The sequence below is a fragment of the Carassius auratus genome, chromosome 7, assembly GCF_003368295.1.
Source record: "Carassius auratus strain Wakin chromosome 7, ASM336829v1, whole genome shotgun sequence".
NCBI lineage: Eukaryota > Metazoa > Chordata > Actinopteri > Cypriniformes > Cyprinidae > Carassius > Carassius auratus.
Genome location: NC_039249.1, coordinates 2,908,433 through 2,932,344, shown reverse-complemented (window position 1 = coordinate 2,932,344; position 23,912 = coordinate 2,908,433). Strand labels below are relative to the sequence as shown.

The following is a 23,912-nucleotide window of genomic DNA, read 5'->3' as shown; positions in this document are numbered from 1 at the left end:
TTACAAACTTCTTATTTTATAACAATGAGCTTTTTGTTCATTGTTAACATTTAATATCTGATCTGCTCATATTTTTATCCTGTAAATTTATACCGATTACTGAAGTGTATATTTGGTAAATTTTTTGTTAAAATCGCAATATTTAAAAAAAATGTCTAAGTAATGTTTTTGTTTTTCTTTTGACTAACTAAGAAGCAGACTCTGCATGTTAGCAGTTTTTTGCTGTTCTGCCACAGTCGGATCTGTACTTGTGTACCAAGAGAACAAGCTCGGACATGGCAAGACTCAGGTGTAAACCATCCAATCACAGAAAAGAAAAAGACACAAAGGACCAATCAGAGAGCAAAAGGGAGGTACATAAAACTCAGATTCCAGTAAGAGAGAAAATGGCAAATCTCGATCTTAAGAAGTTTGGTCATTTGTTGCTGTCCTATGTTATTTTCAGGTTAATGAAATATCACTTGAGATACTGAGGAACTTTCCTTTTCAGTGTCAGACATTTAGATCTCACTTTAGATCCTAATGCATATGAATGTAGCAATGGTCTTACATATTGTACTTGTTGTTAGGGCTGCAACTAACGATTATTTTGATAATCGATTAATCTGTCGATTATTTTTACGATTAATCGGTTTATGTACTTATATTTTAGTTTTTTCCATTTTTTCCCCAAGTAAATTATTAATAAAGGGTCTTTATCATTCAGCATAGATTTTTAAGAGATTTTAACCATTTAGCATTGTCATATCCTCATCAAAAATATACCTGGAGTTGTTTTATGTTAGTAATCCTTTGTCGAACTCTTCTGCAATCAAAACACTGACCCATACTCTAGCAAAATTCACAAGGAGATTTCAAATATTGTTTTCACCATGGCAGTCCTTAGAGCTCCTAAAGTAGTTTAACATCCCAAACAAAGCTTAAGGAATCTTTGAGAACATATTTTAACGAAGTATAAGGATAAAACAGAATAAAATTGCAGTGCATTGTATTTTATTATTTACTGGGAAAAAGCTTTATAGCTTATGCTGTGAAATTGTAAACAATCCTTCGAAAAAAAAGTGCCAGTGGCATGAAACCTGAATGGAACTCACAATTTAAAGTAAAATCCATCAGAAGGTTGTCCAGAAAAAAAAAAAATTGGGACACACACAAAAAACCTGCTGTGTGAAAAAGAGCAGTGAATACTTAGAAGTGCATTTTAAATATACTCAAACATTTACCTCTCTCATTCAGTCATAATTAGGCTGCAGGTCTGAATTATGAACTGGTAAACGACAAACTGATCACATAACATGTTTGTAAAGCTTTAAATGTTAACTGTTAAAAAGCAATGTTATCAGCTTTTACGACTAAACATTTGCAAACAACCTTGTACTGGAGAATCTGCACAAATAAAATTCTTAGGGGCCGTTCACATATCGCACCTAAAAACGCGTGGAAAACGCTAGTCGCGCCGCTTTCTCCTTCTTTCCAAAGCGCTCGGGCAGAAGCGCCCCTGAGGCGTCTGCCTTTGCTAAGCAACCATGACGTGCTCTCTCCATGACGTGCCCTCTCCATGAAGACCCGGAAATTTCAGCAAAGGATAACATCTCGGTTACGTATGTAACCTTGGTTCCCTGAATAGGGAACGAGATGCTGCGGTGACGTCACCACGTATGGGAACACCTCCGGTGTGACGAATGTCTGAAGCCCTATACCATCCCGCCAATCCTATTGGCCAAATGGCGCATAGCACCACCCTACGCATGCGCACGCATGATATACCTGGGTGCAGCGCGCCATTTCGCTCAGATTTCATGACTGAAGATGAAGTAGTTATCAAGGTACGGAACGGCCAGAACCGCAGCATCTCGTTCCCTATTCAGGGAACCAAGGTTACATACGTAACCGAGATGTTCCCTATCATAGGTCACTTCGATGCTGCGGTGACGTCACCACGTATGGGAACGATATACCAAAACGCCTGACGTACCTGATAACTGAGATCCGAGGAAGCATCTGCTCAAGCGGAGAGAACCCGGGAGCCAGGGGCCATCCTCACATCCAGACTGTAGGACTTGATAAAAGTGCTCGGTGAGGACCATCCTGCCGCAGCACAGATATCATCCATAGAAGATCCACTGAGAAAAGCTTGAGAAGAAGCCACAGCTCAAGTGGAATGAGCCTTAATTCCTAAGGGCGAAGCGAGCCCGCGCGCCTCATAGGCCAAAGAAATTGCCTCCACCAGCCAATGGGACATGCACTGTTTTGGAACCGCATGGCCCTTACTTTTATGTCCAAGACAGACAAACAGCTGGTCAGATTCACGCCAAGGGGCTGTACGATCCACATAAGTCTTTAAAGCTCTCACAGGGCAAAGACTTAGATCTTCTGATCCAGCCTCAGCAGGTGAAAAAGCTTCCAGGAACACTTGCTGAAAGCGAAAGAAGTTAGATGCGACCTTAGGAACATAGTTAGGCCTGGGCCGCAGCAGCACCTTCACAGAGCCCGGTGCAAATTCCATGCATGAGGGTGAAACAGAAAAAGCCTGTAAATCCCCAACTCTCTTGAGGGAGGATAAAGCCATGAGAAGAAGTGTCTTCAGTGTCAAGAATTTATCCGATACGGTCTCCAAGGGCTCAAACGGATGCCCTGATAAACCTAGCAACACAATGGATAAACCCCATGAAGGAACTCGCACAGGGCGGAAAGGCCTCAGCCGTCGCGCACGCTGTACGAAACGAGAAACTAGTGGATGACGCCTCATAGAGGCACCGCCTATGTATTCGTGGTAAGCTGAAATGGCTGCCACGTAAACCTAAAAGTGGCTGGTGTTACGCCATCCGAAAAACAATCCTGGAGGAACTCCAGCACTGAAGCCACTGGGCAGTAAACTGGATCCACATTACGATTGCCACACCAGGCTGTAATCAATCTCCACTTGAAAGCATATAAGCGTCTCGTAGAAGCTGCTCTAGAATTCAATATAGTCTCAGTGGTTTCAACAGAAAGACTGGGACATACTAATGCACTCCGCTCAGTGGCCACGCCCACAGTTTCCACAGATCCGGCCTCGGGTGCCAAATCAGCCCCTGTGCTTGTGATAATAAATCCTGTCTGAGGGGAATCTCCAAGGAGAGCCCGCTAGCAGACTGATCAGATCCGCAAACCACGGCTGCGTGTGCCATCGCGGAGCCACCAGCAGCAGCTGTTCCACTCTGCCCTGCCGTATTCTGCATAATACCGCTGGGATCAAACGAATCGGAGGAAAAGCATACAGACTGGTCGTGGGCCAGCTGTGAGCTAATGCATCCACGCCCAGGGGCGATGGGGGGCATAGGGAGAACCATAGCGGGCAATGCGTAGTCATGTTTGACGCGAATAAATCCACTTTCGCTTGCCGAATATCCGCCATAAAAGATTCACCGTCTGGAGGTGTAATCTCCATTCTCCCTGTTCCAGAGCCCGTCTGGATAGCATATCTGCTCCGAAGTTCAAACGTCCAGGGACATGAACAACTCGGATCGACAGAAATTTTCTCTGAGACCAGAGAAGAACATGTCTCGCCAGCCTGCACAGGGGGCGGGAGCGTAATCCTTCCTAATGATTCAGGTATGAGACAAACGCTGTGTTGTCTGATCGGAGCAGCACAAGACGGCCGATCAGCAGATTCGCGAATTACTGGAGAGCCAGAAAACTGCCAGTAATTCCAACCGGTTTATATACCAACTGCGTTGTGCAGCGGACCACACTCCATGGGCTGGTAGCCCTTGACAAACAGCTCCCCAACCGGTCAAAGACGCATCCGTCATGACGGTCTCTGGGAAAGCTCAAATCCCCAGCCGAACCCCGGTAGGAGAAACTCGGTTGGCATCCATAGCTTTAATGACATCACACAACTCCGTGTCACCGAAATCGTCGGATGCGGAAGACAACGGGGTGAAATATTTCGTCTTTCCGCCCACTTTTCCACTGAAAAGGGCGCATGTGAAGTAACCCCAGACAAATTACGGGGAATGCCGCTGCCAATCGTCCAAGTGGTTAACAGACGGACGCCCTGGAGCCGCAACGGGGCCAGAGCTACATCCATGCATTGAGAAGTACGGGGTCTACGACTTCTATAGCCCCTTTGCTCAGCAGAGTTGACATCTCCTGTCACAACACTGCTATTACCATCAGTCTACCACCGTGAAAAGAATTCAGCGGAAAGAGGCGGGCCTCTAAAAAAACGAATTGGTGTATCCGTGACAATTGTGCGTAACACCCATTGAGAAATGCCGGGCAAGCGTTCCACGCGACCCAAAACGATACTAGCAGTCTCAAATTTCCGCTTTCTGCAACGCTGTCATACACATAATGTCCGTGCACGGAAAAACCTGCGGCATTCGTGCACAGGGGAAGTGTATGCATAAGAGCTATTGCGTCCCGTTGTGTATATTCCTGAACGTGTCCACGGCAGGAATTAGACCAACGAATTGAACATCAGGCTCTGCCGCTAACTAAAACGGCGGCTGTGCGAGCCGTCATAAACGGGTCGTCTGTGTAAGACCCTTGAATCGCCCCTCAAGATCTGAAAGCTGGATTGCGCAGTGTCTGAGGGATTATTATTTATTATTTACGCCTGGCGTTACAGCCCGATCCAATGCTGCTCGAAGCGCTGTTTGCTGCGAGACAGTCAATGTTAGAGCGTAGGGACTGCAGTGAGAGTGTTGGATGTGCATTAGCGGTCCACCAGCACTCTCTAGTGGAGGGCACAGTCCCTGGCGAACATGAAGTAAAGCGCATGCGTAAACTTGCTGCGTTTCGTTGTGTATAATCCTGAAGCGTATCCACGGCAGGATTTAATTCACCAAGATAAAAATCGGGCCACGTCGCCATTGCGAGAACGTGGCGGCTGTATGAGCAGTCATAAACTGGCCATCTCTGCCAGCCTTTTTGTGCCGTCCCTCAAACTCTGAAGGCTGGATTGTGCAGAGTGTCTGAGGGGGCGCTCAAATGATAGCTCAATCCAATGATGCTCGAGGTGGCTTTGCTGCGAGACAGTCAATGTTAGAGCGTGTGGACTGCAGTGAGAGGGTTGGATGTGCATTAGCAGTCCAACAGCACTCTCTAGTGGAGGGCACAGACCCTGGCAAACATAGAAGGAAAGCGCAAGCGTCAAACTCGCTGCGTTTCGTTGTATATAATCCTGAAGCGTGTTCACGGCAGGATTTAATCCAACAAGAAAACATAGGCCACGCCGCTAGCGAGAATGCGGCAGCTGTGTGAGCCGTCATAACTGGCCATATTCGCCAGTCTCTCGTGGCGTCCCTCAGACTCTGAAGGCTGGATTGTGCAGAGTGTCTGAGGGGGCGCTCAAATGATAGCTCAATCCAATGATGCTCGAGGTGCCTTTGCTGCGAGACAGTCAATGTTAGAGCGTGGAGACTGCAGTGAGAGGGTTGGATGTGCATTAGCAGTCCAACAGCACTCTCTAGTGGAGGGCACAGACCCTGGCAAACATGAAGTAAAGCGCATGCGTCAAACTCGCTGCGTTTCGTTGTATATAATCCTGAAGCGTGTTCACGGCAGGATTTAATCCAACAAGAAAACATAGGCCACGCCGCTAGCGAGAACGCGGCAGCTGTGTGAGCCGTCATAACTGGCCATATTTGCCAGCCTCTTGTGGCGTCCCTCAAACTCTGAAGACTGAATTGTGCAGTGTCTGAGGGGCGCTCAAATAACAGCTCAGTTCAGTGACGCTCGAAGTGCTTGTGCTGCGAGACGGTCAATGTTAGAGTGTGGGGAAAGAACGAGAGGCTTCTCGTAAAGAACCGTAATAAGAGAATAAAATTTGCCGAAATAGACACGACTCGATACGTCTAGACGAGACTAGGTCGCGGCGGAGTTTGGCGCGATCCGTTCGGCTAGAGAGGTAGTCAAACGGCATCGCTATATAATAGCAGTCCGCCATGTAGCACACTGAGGAAGGGGAAGCGCGTTTCTCCTGTCCGCTCGGAGGGAGAGAACCGCTTATGCAGGTCAGAGCCTACTCTGAGTAGAAGCTGCGGTTAGACAACATAGTATAAAGCGAAACTGCTCTGATCAACGCGCTCGAGTAGGGGAGAGCGAGCAAGTGGAAAACTCCAGTGCATCACTGAACTCATAGTCAAGCCGCACATATCGCCCCTAACCAACACCTCGTGCGGGGCCTCGGCGACCGCAGAAGCGAACGGTGGGGGTTAGACGCGAGGCGACTGAAGAAATAGACTCCAGAGCGCGGATACTTTTCTTATTTTACCATAGCCGTAGGCTATCACAGAGAGAACATGAGAGAGGCTGCAAACGAATCTCTCATGAGTGCCTCCCTGTGATAAACCCATATACGGCTCTTACCTTTCGTTGACTCATCGCGTCCGCGAAAGAGGAGTTAACACTGCTCGAAGAAAATCGCTGGAGAACGCGAGATGATAGGGCACAGAAGATTCGCTATTCCTGAAGGAATGAAATCTGAGCGAAATGGCGCGCTGCACCCAGGTATATCATGCGTGCGCATGCGTAGGGTGGTGCTATGCGCCATTTGGCCAATAGGATTGGCGGGATGGTATAGGGCTTCAGACATTCGTCACACCGGAGGTGTTCCCATACGTGGTGACGTCACCGCAGCATCGAAGTGACCTATGATAGGGAAATGGATGCGGTGTGGACGCGCCTGGAAAAACGGGCGCATCGCACCGCGTGCGTGTCGCGACCGCGTCGCTTCCATTATGAGAGTGCATACTGCGCGCCTACATAGGAAATAACGAACTTGAGCACGCAAAAGACACGATATGTGAACGGCCCCTTAAACAGTTCAGTAGTGCAGAGTTTACAGGTTACTCTTCATTTTGAAGGCTCAAAGTAAAGTACTCCCACTTCCCGCTGAAGGCTGCAGAGACGCTGTTCGGGAAGCACGTGACATAAAACGAGGCCAGCTATTGGCTATTCGCTACTTCACCTGCTGTACTGGCTGAGTAAAACCTCCGGTGGCTCATTACTGCCACACTTTGGTCAACGCAGATTTGAAATATTCACGAAATGAGCCGCTTATGGCAAATAAAATTTATTTAGCGACGAATCGATTACTAAATTAGTTGACAACTATTTTAATAATCGATTTTAATCGATTAAATCGATTCGTTGTTTCAGCTCTACTTGTTGTTAGTAATCGAATAATCTTCATAAAAAAAATATTGTATCATCTTATAGACCTAAATGTAGAAGACTTTAATGTAAAGTTAAATGTTCAAATACTGATTACTGTAAATTATGCTAGAGCACAAGTGTCAAAACGTTTCTGTTTTTGAAGTTAACAGTGGATTTGAAAAATACTCAAATAGTCCCCTAGATGTCATTATTCACCTTCACGCGATTTTATAAGAAAAGTAAACTATTATTTGATTAAATGAAAAAAAAAAATCTAAAGCGTGATTAGGTGTAATAAAAAAATGTCTCTTATTATTATTGTTTCAGTAGGATTTTATCCTGTAAATATTTTCATATATATATATATATATATATATATATATATTTTTTTTTTTTTTTCAAAGGATTTTTTCTTCCCTTTAAATATTTGAGTTTTTCAAAACTTTTAATTGGCATGACAGTTTCACGATATTAGCACAGCATCAAAGATTGATTTTTATTAGTATTCATTTTATTTTTATGGCATAAAATTAAAGACCAAATGTTAATAACATTTTGGGGACATTAAAACCATCTTATAGGTTTATGAACAGAAATGCTAATCACAGAGAAGCTTTCCTAATCGTAAATAACTGTCTTTTTCAGCTCAAAACCCCTTGTTTGGAACACTATTCCACTGAACTCTGTAGAAGTGCCTGAGGCTTTAACTGTTTTCAGGAGGGGGAACAGGTTTATAGTTTTTGGTGTTCCCTTTCCTTTAGGCCAAGAATGCAACCAGATACAGGTCTGGTAGATTCATGTAGCGTTCATACACATGATAAATATGTCATCACACTTGTGAAAATGAACCAGATATGCTGTTTTGTAGCTAGTTTATCCAGCAATCTTATGGGATATTGGGAAACCTTTAACAGAACAGCACTTTTATTGGAAGGATGTCTGGTTACTGGACAGTTAAGCAAATCTGAAAAGATATGTAAAATATTGTTAAGGTTAATCAGAGTCAAATGATGAATTATGTTCTGAAAGGTCTTGTGTGAACCTGTAAGATATAGTTTTAATAGGTATACTTATTCGTTCTTAATTTGAGAAGAAATTAAAACAAGAAAATGTTCAGTGTCGCTTTGATTTTATCACAAGTTACCCTAACCCTTGTGTTTTTCACACACACACACACACACACACACACACACACACACACACACAAAACATGGCAGGAAAAAAAACTGTTAACTTGAAATCGAGCATTACAGATCTCAAACGATTAAGCAATTATAGAGTTTTAAACCAGTAGCTAGATTGAATCATCAGATTGTGAAGAAACACCCGGATTAAAACTGGAAGGTTGAGTTAAGCTGAGCGCGTAACAACATGTGCGCGACTGCGCAATGGAGAGCTGCCTTTTCCAACAGGTGTCTGAGAAATGTTCTTCTCTCACAGCATTTTCACGCAATTTCAACCCGTGCGTCGGATCAATAATGGAAATACTTCGGCTTTTCTCAACATGTCGTAGATCTTAAAATAAGACGAAAACACCATCAACTGGAGTAAAACGTTTGTGCGCTCCCTTGATGATTTACGCATGGAGAAACGTTCACTTTTTATGGATATAGTCCATAAACTTTCTGTTTCTTTTTTGGTATTTCAAATGAATTAATCGATATAGTGATTCTGAACGAAGACTGTTTTCGATTTTCTGCGCTGGATCTCCACCACACCTGCTCTTCATATATGGGAGTCTCCTGTTCTCCAAAATCTCCCGACTGACATCTGTGATCGACTGGAGTGATTGGGAAGACGACTAGCGCTTGAGATGGACACAGTTTTCATATATTAATAATGACCAGCGCTTTGAGATCGCCAAACTGATAACTTGGGCTCAGCTGAAAGTCTGAACTGGTGGACGATGAAGACAGTTTCATATTTTCTTGCTGCGTTGATCATCTGGAACTCAGGTGAGCCGTTTTATTAAACATAAATGCACTGCGCGTGCAATTGGAAACCTTTTCAAACGTGCTGCAGGATTTGGGGGTTAAAGGTTTAGGAAAAGAGCTTCACAACACGTTTACGGTTGTCTGACATTACAGGAAGAACTGGTTCTGATGACAAACTTCGAGTGTGATTCAGTGCGACACAGACGCTCCCTGCTCATACACACACACACACACACACACACTGTCTAATGCGTCTTAAGGAGTGTTTTATGGGTTGATGAAATTGCGAGAATAAGGGTGTGATGAATTTTAGGGTGTTGTCAACGTTACTTACATTTCTGATTGTTTTTGCTTCTGGTGTAGCCTAAATTAGCTATTCATAAAGTTGTTAATGCATGGTCAGTTGGGTCTGAGTACAGGATGTAACTTAATTTATATACATTATGACTTTCTGCTGGATCAACATCCTCTGCATGGGTCTAGAACATCATTCCTACTCCGATATTAGAGTTTAGGGTCAGGTTTAAGATTATGGCCTTGAGCATCAATCCAGTCAAGTTATTTTGAGATATGAGAGTGAAAATGTTCTTAATAGCCATTATTGTGTTGGTTTAAATCATTATAAGGTGCAAATACTATTGTTGTTCCTGATTAAAGAAAATAAATAATATCTGAGTATAAATTGTTTCAAAAGTCTATAAAATTAAAGCACTGATTACATATTAATTGGAAAAGTTTTGATAATAGTAAAAATATTAGTCAAACCAATTAAGTCCATTTTTAGGGGCAGTGTTAGGCAACAAATGACAGTCTTTAAGGATGTTGACTCAGGAACTTGTCACACTTGGATAAATCATATTTTGTGGCACAGTGACAGTGGATCTATGCCAGAAATCTTGTCAACAAGCTTATGTCCAAGAGACTTGTCATTACAGTTCATTTATGTAATTCATAATCTTTGCAAACTGGACAACTGACTGCCACGGCCTAATGGTCAAGGATCTGGGTTACTGACATAAAGTTCGAGCTAGAGATAGAATGACTCAGAAACTCAAGAAAATTGTGGGGATGATCGCCAAATCACGCCCATGAACTCTGATCCCAAAGCACTTGAATTGTGTCTAACACGGGCAAAGATTCCCATTAAGTGTACTGTTAATTTATGACTTACTTGTTACTGCAAATAACAATAAACACAATACATTTCTTATTCATATGTGAGCCTAATCAACTTAAAGTATGCATTAGATATCTGTACTTTTCCGTTTATGTATTTAAAAAAAAAAAAATATATATATATATATATATATATATATATATATATTGTTCTTGAAATTGCAAACTACTTAATGTATTTAATTTACACAACATACTTTTATTTTATAATTTTAATTATAAATACATTTTTGTTTTTAAAAGTAAATGTGATAGTTCTGCTTATTCACTCAACTTTGCATGCATGCACTTTGTATTTGAATGTTTGCTTATGCTCGTCTGCCTCCCAAAAGTAATTAGCCCTGAGACACATAACGAGTTGAGCAGCATATCTAACTCTCGTCCACAAACGCTCTTCCAGACACCTGTTTGTCTCTCAACCCTCTTCCTTTCTTTTATTTAGGGAAGTTGTAGCCTAGTGGTTAGAGTTTGACTCCTAACCCTAGGGTTGTGGGTTTGAATCTCGGGCTGGAAATAGCACGACTTAGGTGCCCTTGAGCAAGGCATTGAACCCCCAACTGCTCCCCGGGCGCCGCAGCATAAATGGCTGCCCACTGCTCCGGGTGTGTGTTCACAGTGTGTGTTCACTGCTGTGTGTGTGCACTTTGGATGGGTTAAATGCAGAGCACGAATTCTGAGTATGGGTCACCATACTTGGCTGAATGTCACTTCACTATTTTTGTTATGCATATCAATACCTATGTTTGTTTTTCCCAACACTAAATGCAAAACTGATCTACACATTATTGCATTTTTTTAAACAGTGTAACAAGTTTTAATAGTTCTACGTAGTTTTAAAATTGCATGACTAATTCAGTGATTTTGTTTTAGACGTTGAAAGTTACATTTGCTGACCCTCAGACCACCCAAGATGTTGATGAGTTTGTTTCTTCATTGGAACAGAGACATTAACTTTACATCACTTGCTCACCAATGGACCCTCTGCAGTGAATGGGTGCCATCAGAGCGAGAGTCTAAACAGCTGATATATAATCCACGTGACTCTAGTCCACAAAATAATGTCTTGTGAAGGGAAAAGCAGCATGTTTCTGAAAAACAAAAACATCATTTAAAAAGTCACTTCTAGTCAAAATTAAGATCATGAGAACATTTCCTTCAGGGAAAATGTCAATCCGCTTACAAAATCCACCAACATTTTTTTCTTTAACACCAACATTTGTTTAAAACTGTTTAGGAATCTTTTTGCCTGTAAACAGATTTTGATCTGTGTATATTTCACTCCTGATTCAGATGAGATGACTTCACTGAAGAAAGTAATATTATGGATAGCAGAATCATGTTTTAGCCCGAAAGCAACGGTTTTATGTTCAATTATTAGGAATTTAGAATTTAGATCTACATCTTGGATTGCCCAAGGTTGACTAAATTGCCAGCAAATGTTTATTTTGGGCTGAACTATTCCTTTAATAAGGAAATTGAGCTAATATTTACAAAATAATTACATATATGACATAATACATAATATAAAATACTACATAGTATTACAACTACTCCTCAACCGATTATTTTTCTAGTTTAGTTGCAACATTAATATAGAATTCAAAAGATATGATTTCTGATTTTATAAACAACTTCCAACAGAGTTCATCCAATAGAATTTATTCATTTGATCATATTGCTGTTGCCACTATTTTAAAAAAGCATCTCAAGTGGCTTATTACTTTCTTTGATTACAACCGTTATCTCTCTTTTTGTGTCCTTCAGCAGCCTGTGTAAGTGGAGAACAAGAACATTTTCTAGAGCCCTCGGAGTCCCCCTGGACTCTGCAGTGTTTGGCAGAGGAGGAAACGCGGTTACCCTGTCGATTCGATGCATCGAACAGTAATGTGGTGCAGGTGATCTGGATTCGACTAGACTCAAATGGAGGTGAAGAACAGGTTATCACTGCTCATCAGAAAGATGGCCAGAACGGTAAAACTGACTCTTTTTCTTTATCTGTTATCTCACTGAAATCAAAACTTAAATTTTGAATTTTACATTTTTTTTTTTACCTCAAAGTGTCTTATTTTAAATTTCGTTGTAATTATTTAAAAGTTTAATCACAATTGCTGAGTGAGAATGGTTTCAAACAAAATCCTTCAACAATTTCAGCTTCACTGTGGACTTCTCTAGCTATAACATATTATATATGCAGCTCCGAGTCATTTACATTTTTTTACCTGTATCTGACTTTGGGCTGTTCCTTGAATCTGGTACTCTAACTATACTTGTATTGTACTTGCTGTACTCATTTTGCTTTCATTTACACTGAATCATTAAGCAGATGTAAAAAACAACTAAGAGTGTTTCATAAAGGAACCATTACTTCCTCTTCCTTTATAATTTCTTTGAGATGACAAGTTTTTTTGTTTAGATCATTCTTTTTTTATGCTTCACAAAAAAGGTCAAAAAACCAAATCTTACTGTCAGATTTCATTTCGTTCCTCTTTCACAGAAAGCCCTGCATACAGAGGCCGTGCTCGATTCGCTACCAGCAACCCAATAGAAGACTCTGCTCTGATTCTCATGGGCACACGTTCTGCAGATGAGGGCAAATACATCTGCAAAATCGCCACCTTCCCCAATGGAAACTTTCAGACAGAGATTTTGGTTACAGTGTGGAGTGAGTACATTAATCATGGCTATATGGGCAAGAAGAAGACGGCCAACTTTTCTCATACAAAAGTGTGTGAATGTTCATATTTAAGCACATTTGAAGATCACCTTAAACCACTTTGATTTTCAGCAAACACTCTGGTCGAGATTGTATCTGAATTTGGTCAGGAACTGTCAACCTGTCAGACTGCTGTGAAACCATCACTCTTGTGTTCCCACAAGAAACTTTACGTAAAACATTTGTCATGAAAAAAAAAAAAATTATTTCAATGCTTTTGCAAGTGAATGTGAAGTTTCTTGTGGAAATGCTGTGATTACCAAAATCTGACTTAAAAAAAAAAAAAATTATACAGTGAATGAAAAATCTTTTGAGACAATGCAGAAAGCAATAAAATGGTAAATGTAATTTTTCCTTCCATATACTGTAATATATTGTTTTCCATCACCATGTCCCCTTATGGGCTTCATAGTGATTGGAGTTAAAATCAGCAGGTTTTTTTAGTCTTAAATGTATATGCAGTGACTCGATGATGCAGTGAGCGATAAAACCATCAGTGATACAGAACAGGGTATAGTAAGCCTTTGATTTTTTTTTTTTTTTACATTACCATTGTCATTTCATTTAGCGTCCCATTCATGTACAGAGAAAACCCGTTAACCACAAAGCTACCACTGCTATGATGTATACAGTTATTGTTCAAAGAATAACACGCAAGCATTGTCTGCGTCAATGGGAGTGATGATGGAGATATTTACCTGACAGTTTTCATTGTTGCTGCGATTACAAGATCATATAATAGCTGCTGCTTTCTCCTTCAGATGTATCGTTTACAGTTGTTTTCAAGCAAACTGTTAGAAACAGGACAGCACACATGGAAGTCTCACTGTAGTTTTTATTTGCCATTTATGATGTATTTGTCATTTCATTTCACAGCTAAACCCATTACGTCCCTGCAGCCGTTCGTCCTGGTTGAGGGTGAGTCGTTCCGTCCGGCCGCTGTATGCCGTTCGGTGGCTAAGCCGATGGCAGGCCTCTCCTGGGACACGGAGCTCGCGGGTCAGAGTCAGAACCGTAGCTTAGATAGTGAAGTGGCCTCCATCCAGTTTTCTCTCCACCCTCTCCGTAACATGAACGGGCAGAAGCTGGACTGTCTGGTCTGGCATCCATCGCAAAAAGGCCCAGTGAGGATCTCCAATAACCTTGTAGTACACTGTGAGTCCTGATCTCTTAACACTTATTATAAATGTTTATCAGAAGTGTCTGGGGCATTCCTTTGCCCTTGATTTCTTATTACTTCAAATTAGCATTCATTGAATTCAGTGCAACAAATACTTTCATTTATACTTATAAAAGTACTTTAAAAATGCAATGTCTTTAATAATACATAATAAAAATAAATCAATTGTAGTGTTTTATAATTACATTTTCTCTACTAAAAACTAGGGAGAGGAGGAATTATAGCCTTAATTATGTGCTTAATTATCAGTTAATTAAAATATATTTTCTTATTTTGTACATTATAAAATGTTCCTGTGGCTCAGAGGTAGAGCATTCTGTTAGCAGCGCAAGGTTATGGGTTCAATTCCCAGGGAACTCATATTAGGTAGAAAATGTTAGCCTGAATGCATTGTAAGTCGCTTTGGATAAAAGTGTCTGCTAAATGCATAAATTTAATTTTTTTAATAAAAAATAAATGCTGGGTTAAAAACATCTGGCCACCCAGTTATTGGACAGAACATGTGCTGGGTTATTATTTTGGACTGGGAAACATTTTGACACAAATGCTGGGTTGTTTTATTAAACTCAACTAATAAAAATTACTTGGTTGGAAATTAGAAATCACACCCAAAATTACTAGAGGCAATAGTGATAATCAAAAAGTTAAGATTTATTTATAAGCAAGAACACCCATGGACAAAAATGTGACATTTTAAAGTAACCTCAGACCGCTTCCTCGTGTTTTACTCGTAGCTGAATGATGTTGGGATTGATTCCATAACCATAACCTCCCCATAAACAAACACTAGTGAGATTGGAGAACATATTTTAACATCAAAATAAATTAAATTCAGTATTATAATGAGTAAAATCAGTTTGTTATATCTCGTCCCTGTATGTTGCGTTGCATAAAATACAGCCCAGCAAAGACATCATAGATGTTTGATCTTTATTTGACTGAAGAAGTGCACTTATTAGGCGGCACTGATGATGCAAAAAAAAAAAAAAAAGAAGAAGCCTATTGTCTGGTTGTTTCATCTGAAGGAAGGGGAGGGGTGTATATTTTCATCTGTCAGTGAGATTGACCCTCTGGGTAACACAAAAACTACTCTACCCTGGAAAAAACAGCCCAACAGGCTCAACCTTGTGGTTGGGTGGAAAAGATAACCAAGCATTTTTTAGAATGTAGTGTTACAGACATTTCTTAAATTGTTTATCAATTTTTGTTGTTGTTGCTAGTGCTATAGTTAATCTATAACTCATTTAGGCACTTCTTAAGAATTATTTTGATGTCTCTTGACGTCAAACCACTTGCCAGGTTATAAACACAAGCTGCGAGTGTGCTTTCTCTTCAGAAGAATTTTTAATGTTGTCCTTACTGCAGCATGATTGACGTACTATTGCGCCACAAGTTTTATACATCACAGCCTGGATATGACTCAGAATGAGTGAATTTCAAATCTATAGAAAACAATTGTTAATTTCATAATGTAAAAGTAAAACACCTTTCCTATTTGCTCAGCTTGCGAAATTTGAATCTGATTGAGCTGTTGTTTCTCCAACATACTGGATGTAACTTCCCTCAGATGTGTTATGACATGTGAACATCTGTTTATTGTCTTAATCGATACTATGACTACATTGTTTTTCTCTCATTCATCACTACTGCTGCGGTCATAATGTCTTTGCTTTGGTTGATTGTAGGAAAGTGTAGACTCAAAGTCATTATTTAGTCACCATCATGTGTTTAGAAACCATCTGATGTGTCTACTGAGGAACTCGAATGGGAAAATTCTTAAGAATATCCTGGTTGTTCTTCTTGTTGTTTTTGCCAATTCAGTAAAAGTGAATAAGAACTGGAGCTTACGAACATCAAACAGGATGCAAAAACACCTTGAACCAAAATGTAGTTTTGTGTTAAAGAATAGCCTTGAATCTATCATCTGTAATAATGACAATGTCTGAGAATGTGCTTTTGAACTTTTCAATGGATCCATTCATCCGGTTCACAGTATTAATCTGAATGATTAATTCACAAATCGGATGGATCTGTTTCTGTTTGCAACTCACTGACTCAATGATCTAGTGCAACAGTTAACATGGAAGAGTGGAAGATTATATATGCATCATTTTATGAAATTTTATAGCACTTTTTATGTCATTTTTAAAGATTATATATGACTGCATTTAAAAAAAAAAAAAGAAGTTACCAGTGCATTATTTCAATGTGTGTTTGCTTTTGTGTTCCACAGAGGAAAGTCATGTGGGTTTCATTTAATTGCTAAAAATTTTAATAAATCAAACATATGCATGTCTCATAATGCCAATATTAGAGTTTGTACTGTGTCAACAAACGGATCAGGTGAACTTGTTGGTCAAACAGGAAGTTCATCACAAGTTCAAACAAGAGGCTGCAAAGTGAATTAGATGCACCTAATTCTAAAATCTTTTCATTTGTGTGTTCTTGTGTACGTAGACCCTCCGAATGCACTGATATCTGGCTATGAGGACGACTGGTATGCCGAAATGCAAGAAGCCACGCTGCAGTGCAGCGGTCAAGGAAATCCTGAACCTCAGAGATTCAGCTGGATGAGGTAAAACTCAGTTCACCTGCATCTCTCGATTTGTTTGTTTGTTCATCTCCCTGTAAGCCTGTCTTGTCGGTTAAATTCTGTTTCGCTTGGCTTCTCTATCAGCATGCCAGAGTAATCTCTAGGTGTGGCCGAGAAGGTTGTGGCCTAAATCATGAGTGAATTTTTAATCTACTTTATCAGATAGATAGGAATACTGACACTGAGAGGTCATTGAAATACACAACAGTTGTTTTAGCATTCGTGAACAATAATTAATCACAGCCACACACCTATTTTTCTGCATTTTTCAGTACAAGTGACTAAGGGGTGTAGACATGGACATTTAGATGATCACGCAATTCCTGAGACAAACATTCTCTGGTTTCCTCCTCCTCTCTGTTTCGAGTGGGGAAACCTGTTTTCTGGCTGCTCGGTGTGAATGCAAAGCAAATGAAGTAACTGTGGCCTGGCGTCGTGTTGCAACTTGCGCAGCAAACCGACTGAGTGCATTTTCACACGGAGGGAGAGAGCGGGGGATGAGAAATGGCTGGTGAGGGGGAGATGAGTAGGTTTAGGATGATGGTGTCAGGAGAATTTGCCTGCATGCTTGTGTCTGTCATCGGATGAGTCCTACCACTGTCCTCATGCAAATTGGACTGTGCTGTATGAAAAACATGTAACTTATAGTTCCTGGTAAAAGCTCTGGACAAAGTTCTTATTGTCTATGGAAAGACTGAATGGGCCTATTTGTGGTTTTAGCTAAATAAATAGGCTTGTCAGCTTTTAATACGGGGGAGAAATGCACTTGGCAGAACTTAAAACTACAAATCTGGCAGGTGCCAACATAGGGAGTTCGCTTGACAGCCATCATTCTTAAGTATGATGCAAGGTAAACAAAACAAAGCACTTACCTAGACTACATTTAATTCAGTTGTTTTTTGTTATGCTGTTGCTTGATGTAAAAAAAAAACTGGATCTTGATGCAAAACCTACATTTACATTTATGCATTTAGCAGACGCTTTTATCCAAAGCGACTTACAGTGCATTCAGGCTATACAATATTTTTTCTTTTTACCAATATGTGTGATCCTTGGGAATTGAAGTCACAACCTTGTGCACTGCTCTACCAATGAGCCACAGGAACTTCTAGTTTAAAACACAGTACGAAATTAGATTTTTTTTAACAATACTATTCTGACTGTATTATGGACAAAAAAAATGTTTTGTCATAAAATCACTGATGACCTGTAAGAAATACAGACTAGGAATATTTTAGGTTGAATTCATGAAATAAGTAATTAGTATATATTCAGTTGTTTTTACAGTACAGTTAGAAAGTTTGGGGTCAGTAACACTTGAAAAATGAATATTTTTATTCAGTAATGACACAATTTATTTATCTTAAAAAAAACAGTAAAGACTTTCATGATGTTCTGAAATATTTCTGTTTCGAATAAAGGCTGTTCTTTTGGAATTTCTATTCGAAGTACCCTGAAAAAATGCATCATGGTTTCCACAGAAATATTAAGCAGCACAACTGTTTTCACCATTGATAATAATAAGAAATGTTAATTTAATTTAATTTAATTTAATTTAATTTAATTTAATTTAATTTAATTTAATTTAATTTAATTTAATTTAATTTAATTTAATTTAATTTAATTTAATTTAAATGTGAACCAGCATATTAGAATGACAGAAGGATCATATGTAGACCACAACATCGGTCATAAGGGTCGATTTTTTTTATTTATTTATTTATTTATACATAATCTGAAAGCTGAATAAATAAGCTTTCCATTGATGTATGGTTTGTTAGGATAGGACAATATTTGGCTGGAAATCTGGAATCTGTGTGTGCAAAAAAAAAAAAACTTAATATTGGAAACATCGCCTTTAAAGTTCTTGGCAATGTGTATTCCTAATCAACAATTAAGTGTTGATATATTTACGGTAGTAAATTTACAAAATATCTTCATGGAACATGATGTTTACTAATATCCTAATGATTTTTGGCATAAAAGAAAAATGTATAATTTTGACCCATACAATGTTTTGTTGGCTATTTCTACAAATATACCCGTGCTACTTTTGAATGCTTTTGTGCTCCATGTTAGAATTCTGAAGTATCATGTCCTGGTATCATGCACATGTCAGTATTCTGTAAGCATAAATCATTGGTTATGTGAAGAATCCTAGATTATAGATTCTGTTGTTCACAGTTATGTGCTTTGATTGAGGGACTAAATCATATTTCGTTGTTCACACAGGAAAGATGAAGCTCTACCCGAAGGTGTGACTATGGAAGGAGGCACTCTGCGCTTTTCCAGACCCCTGAGCTTGACCGATCAAGGAGTTTATGTCTGTACCGCCACCAATGAGGTGGGATCTGGAAAAGCTGAGATTCTAATAAATATATCAGGTGTGTATCCCATTGAAAACTCTTTCGCCCATGTTAAGATGCAATGCACAGTGCTGCCATCTAGTGAAAATAATATGCAACTGCATATCTCATAATCTATCAAATTGAAAGAATAATGAATATTCTGTCACCATTTACTCACCCTCATGTCGTGTCAAACCTGCATGATATATTTTTTTCTATCTGTGGAATGAAAAAGGAGATGTTAGGCAAGAATGTACAGCCTTTTCCATAAACTGCATTCTCTAAAAGAACAGAAGCACCATAAACAAGTCTGACTCTTTCACACAAACGATGACAGGACTGTTGGAATTGAATGTACAACATCTTGATAAGTTTTTTTGCATGTTTTTTTCAGACTTGCCTCCGAAAAAAGCATCTGTGAACTATGTGATGATGATTATTATCGCTGGTGTCGCTGCAGTGATTGTTCTCACTCTTATCATAGTGATCATTTCAGTGAAGCGCTACTATAAGCGCAAAAATCAACAACTGGCTATAGAGCTGGTTGCAAAAAAGTAAGAAAATGTGTCTTTCTTTCTAAACATAGAATAATGAACATGACTGGTCTGATTATGAGAATTGGTGTAGTGCACACCTGTACTTCAGTCTGTGTCTGTCTCACTCTCTTTGTAAGGGAGGAAATCAGCACTCTGTCAAGACAAGCCTCAATTAGGAGAGTCAACTCAGGAAGCAACAGATACTCAGTAAGAATACATGTATACACATCAACAAATGTTTATTAATAATGCAAGGTTTGGGGTCAGTAGGATTTTTAAAATGTGTTTTAAAAACATCTGTCTCGACACCAAGGCTGTATTTATTTAATCAAAAATGCAGTAAAAACAGTAATATCTCTAAATATTTTTTTTAAATGTCATTTATTTCTGTGATGTTTAAGCTGAATTTTTTTGCATCTTTACAGTCTTCATTGTCACATGATCCTTCAGAAATCATTCTAGTATGCTGATTTTGCTGCTCAAGAAACATTTCTCATTATAATCAATGTTGGAAATAGATTCACTGCTTAATATTTTTGTGTAAACTTTTTTTTTCAGGATTCAATAATGAATACAAAATAACATTATAAATATAAATTATAACATCATAAATAGTAACATTATAAATGTCTTAACATTCTGACTAAAAGTATTACTTTCTGACCCCAAATGTTATGGTAGTGAATGATATGCATGAGTATATACTGAATATATAAAGTTTTATCATTTCAAACTTTATAATCTTCCTTTTATGAAATGTTTTCTTTGACAATTTGAGTGTTTTATTTGTTTACCGCTTGTACTATCCTGATAATTGATGTAATGACATTCATTTATGTTTTTATTTTAATTATTTTACATATGGCTTAAGTATCTTAATTTCCTTTTTGGGCAATAGCATTTATGTATACAATCACTGTATATATATTGCAGTATATTATATCTTCCTCCCACTCATCTCACTCTCTCTGTCTTCTTTTAAAAGGATGATAATAATCCTTTGAGAGCTGAAGGGACGATACGCACAAGTCTCTCTTCACTGGTTTGTTACTCTTTTCATGCATCATTTCAAAAATCACTATATACACCAGTCATATTCCGTAATTGTTCGATATGATACATATATATATATACATACACACACACACACACATAAAAATTCAATTCGTATATTTTCAAAGGATCGTCCTCGCTCCAGGGACAGTCGGTCCACACTGGGAGGGGTGGACTCACTCGGTCGTCCTGCAATTTATAACACGTCCAGAAGAGGTCGAGACAAAATCATGGACAGAACTGAAAAAGAAACTCGGCTGATGATGGAGTCTTATGAGCAGGACAGTAACTTGTCACAGGTATGAGATCACATACAGAATTGTTGTAAAAGAACACAAAATGGTTTTCTTTTCTTTTTAAACAAATGGTCAGTGAATGAAGGTCAGTTTTTTTTTTTTTTTTTTGGTTATATGGGAAATGTTATGTCCCATACACTATTCAGCAAGAACACATTTTATTTTATTCTTTTGGCGGATCTACTCTGTATGAAGTTTCATGGTTTTTAAAAAATATTAAGCAGGGCAACTGTTGCAACATTGATAATAATGAGAAACGTTTGAGCAGCAAATCAGATTATTAGAATTATTTGTGAAGGATTATGTGACACTGAAAAATTAATTAATTTATAATTAATAAACTAAAATATTAAAATAAAGGTATTTCTCATTGTAATATAATGTAATATTTCACAGTATTTCTAATTGTACTGTATTTCTAAAATCATATACTTGCAGCCTTGGTGAGAATTTGGAGTTTCTTCCAACCCCAAAACCCTTATAGTCAACAAGGCAATAGTAAATAATAATAATAATAATTTAATGTGAAAATATTACTAATAATTGTAAAACTATAGTAAAATCAACCCACCATTTATTAACATTTAATATTAGAAACAGAACATCAAAATGTAGCCTACCTTAATATTATGAAACCTTTTCTACTCCAAATACCTTGCAAATACTCTAATAAGAAAATATTTTTATAGGTTTTGTAACTTTTCATTTTCAGTCAGTCTTAGTACACGATGTAACTACAGAAGAGTCACGTTTTAAACAGGAAAAATATAAAAACTCTTTGGTCATTTTTGAGCGAGATGCTAACGGTCTAATCAGATTCAATGATCTATGCTAAGTTAAGCTAAGCTTAAAGTGCTACCGCCAGACCCAGAGATCGGCTGAATGGATTCGAAAAAGGTGAAACTAAACTGTTTAACTCTAGGGGAGTTGGAAAATTTGCCTATTTTCAAAAATAGTGGAGTGTTCCTTTAAAGTTTCAGTAATTCTCAGCGGTTTAGTGATACTTACACAGTTAACATATGCTATATCAAATAACTGTGCATGTAAAATGCTCATAATCACATGTTTACACTTGTGTGATACAGGAAACCCAACTTCTCCCTCCTCTCCACCCCTCTTCTTATTCAATGGAGCAGGCTGTTGAAATTGTGCGGTCTCGGAACGGCAGCGCCATTCTCCCAGCGGAGGGGAGGCCGCAGTCAGGAGGAAGTACCAGAGGGGGCAGCAGAGGGCATAATTCGCCCTTAGTATCCATGTACCCGACTCTTACAGATGAGGAAGAGGAAGATTCTGTCAGTCCTACGGATTCAGGAGTCCACAGAGGTTTAATGGAGCCTGATGGATTTGAGAACGGTGGCAGCGATATATCTGAGGCGCTATCCAGTCATTTTGAGCGCACTAATGGCATACTGTGGCCCAAGTCGAAACCCAATAACACCCTGCTCCCGGCCAAGACAAAACTTTTCCTGCCGCATAGCCCAACTATCCACAAAGCTCAGATCGTTTAGAGCATTTATATGGAAACATGGTTTATATTACAACATAAGGGTGCGTTCCTTTGTAATTTCACTCGACAAAATACTGTGTTTGGACAACCAACCCAAAAATGTATCTTTTGTATGAATTTTATATGATTACATTCTCAAGGTGGCAAAACCATGGACCGAATGACTATCAGGCCATAGTCTGAACTCAAAGCTGAAAAATAGTACCAGAGGTACTAAAACAGTACCTCAAATAATTGTGTAATCCGGAACTGGGACGCTTGAGTATTATGGGTCACAGCATGTGTTTCAGATGCAGATTAACTGGAATTGGCCAGAGCTAAGCTCCTCTGTGTGACCAACAATGGAATTAAGATCTTTTTTTATTTTTATTATTGTCATCGCAACCTACGGCTTCACTTGAATTGGTGTTGAGGGAGACAATACTACATGAACTGGTTTTCTGGTCAGTTAATCCTTCACTGTGACCTTTTGACCTTGATGTCTGTAATCCAGAGATCTACAAATGTTTTGATATATATATATTTTGAATATATGTGTGTTTTATGTATTTTGACAGGAAACTACCCACTGCATGAATTGTATTATGAAGTATTGCATTACCTTGTTTTGAAAATGGCTCCTGCATGTTCACAGAATGTCATTGTAGGTGTGACACTGTCATTGTTTACAACATTTATACTTCATACTTCATTATGTACTAGTGCTTTAAATGCATTTTGTTTTAATAAGTGGGCAGTTTTACCGCAAGCTCCTGAGATATTCTTTTGAACTTTCTGTCTAACAAAATATAAAGCCTTGGTCTCCTGATGGTAACTTTGGAGTATTCAGTTCACTGCAGTGCATGGGGGTTATTAAATCAACCCTAATTATACTGCTAATGTTAGATGAATTTTAAAAAACACAATGTTGAATCAGGACATTATTGTTCGGTGCTTTACAGCCTAAATTTAAAGGTGTGTTACCTGTTGAAAAAAAAGGAATAATTAACACTAAAATGCTACAGTAAAGCTGGGAATACTGTGAAAGTAGCAACCACTGTCAAAAATAAATAAGAATGAATTAATGGAAAATTTTAATAATTTATTATGTTTAACAATATTAACCACAAGTTCAATATCAAGTATTTTGGTGTAAGCTATTACCTTGGTACATTCTTGTAACCTGTCCCTCACCGTGCTTGGCTTCTGCTGCAGGAAATGCATTTAAGAATCATTTTAGGAACGTCTGGTTTGACTTTTATTTTGAATTTCAACACAATGGATCTTAAAGTTCTTTTTGCTCCACTGTCATTCTGCATAGAACTGCATTGCAATTAAAGAACTCAGATTTACTAAAACAGTCTCTAAACGTGGAAGATACTGAAAGAAATATCTGATACCTTGGAAATTATTTATTTTGTATTAAAATACCTTTTAGTCAGGAGGTTCCC

General features: G+C 38.8%; 1 protein-coding gene across 3 annotated transcripts; it reads left to right on the top strand.

Moving 5' to 3' along the window:
- The first annotated feature begins 234 nt into the window (after positions 1 to 234).
- On the top strand, positions 235 to 23,551 carry LOC113105524 (nectin-4-like). 3 transcript variants are annotated; one of them, XM_026266620.1, is made up of 11 exons: positions 235 to 353; positions 12,021 to 12,227; positions 12,751 to 12,918; positions 13,846 to 14,124; positions 16,607 to 16,724; positions 18,975 to 19,126; positions 19,485 to 19,644; positions 19,764 to 19,833; positions 20,612 to 20,668; positions 20,808 to 20,978; positions 22,061 to 23,551. In XM_026266620.1, the coding sequence occupies exons 3-11, from the start codon at positions 12,822 to 12,824 to the stop codon at positions 22,481 to 22,483; spliced, it is 1,527 nt and encodes a 508-aa protein (XP_026122405.1). In that variant the 5' UTR covers positions 235 to 353; positions 12,021 to 12,227; positions 12,751 to 12,821; the 3' UTR covers positions 22,484 to 23,551. The 3 variants fall into 3 exon arrangements, with proteins under 3 accessions (XP_026122405.1, XP_026122404.1, XP_026122403.1); XM_026266619.1 differs by lacking the exon at positions 235 to 353 and adding an exon at positions 8,373 to 9,101 and having other exon boundaries at positions 12,024 to 12,227; XM_026266618.1 differs by lacking the exon at positions 235 to 353 and adding an exon at positions 8,374 to 9,101.
- Positions 23,552 to 23,912: the final 361 nt, after the last annotated feature.

Coding starts and splice junctions, on each gene's coding strand:
- LOC113105524 (XM_026266618.1), top strand. CDS start 9,053: ATGAAGACAGTTTCATATTTTCTTGCTGCGTTGATCATCTGGAACTCA. Junction 9,102..12,020: donor GTTGATCATCTGGAACTCAG/GTGAGCCGTTTT, acceptor TGTGTCCTTCAG/CAGCCTGTGTAAGTGGAGAA. Junction 16,725..18,974: donor CAGAGATTCAGCTGGATGAG/GTAAAACTCAGT, acceptor TTGTTCACACAG/GAAAGATGAAGCTCTACCCG.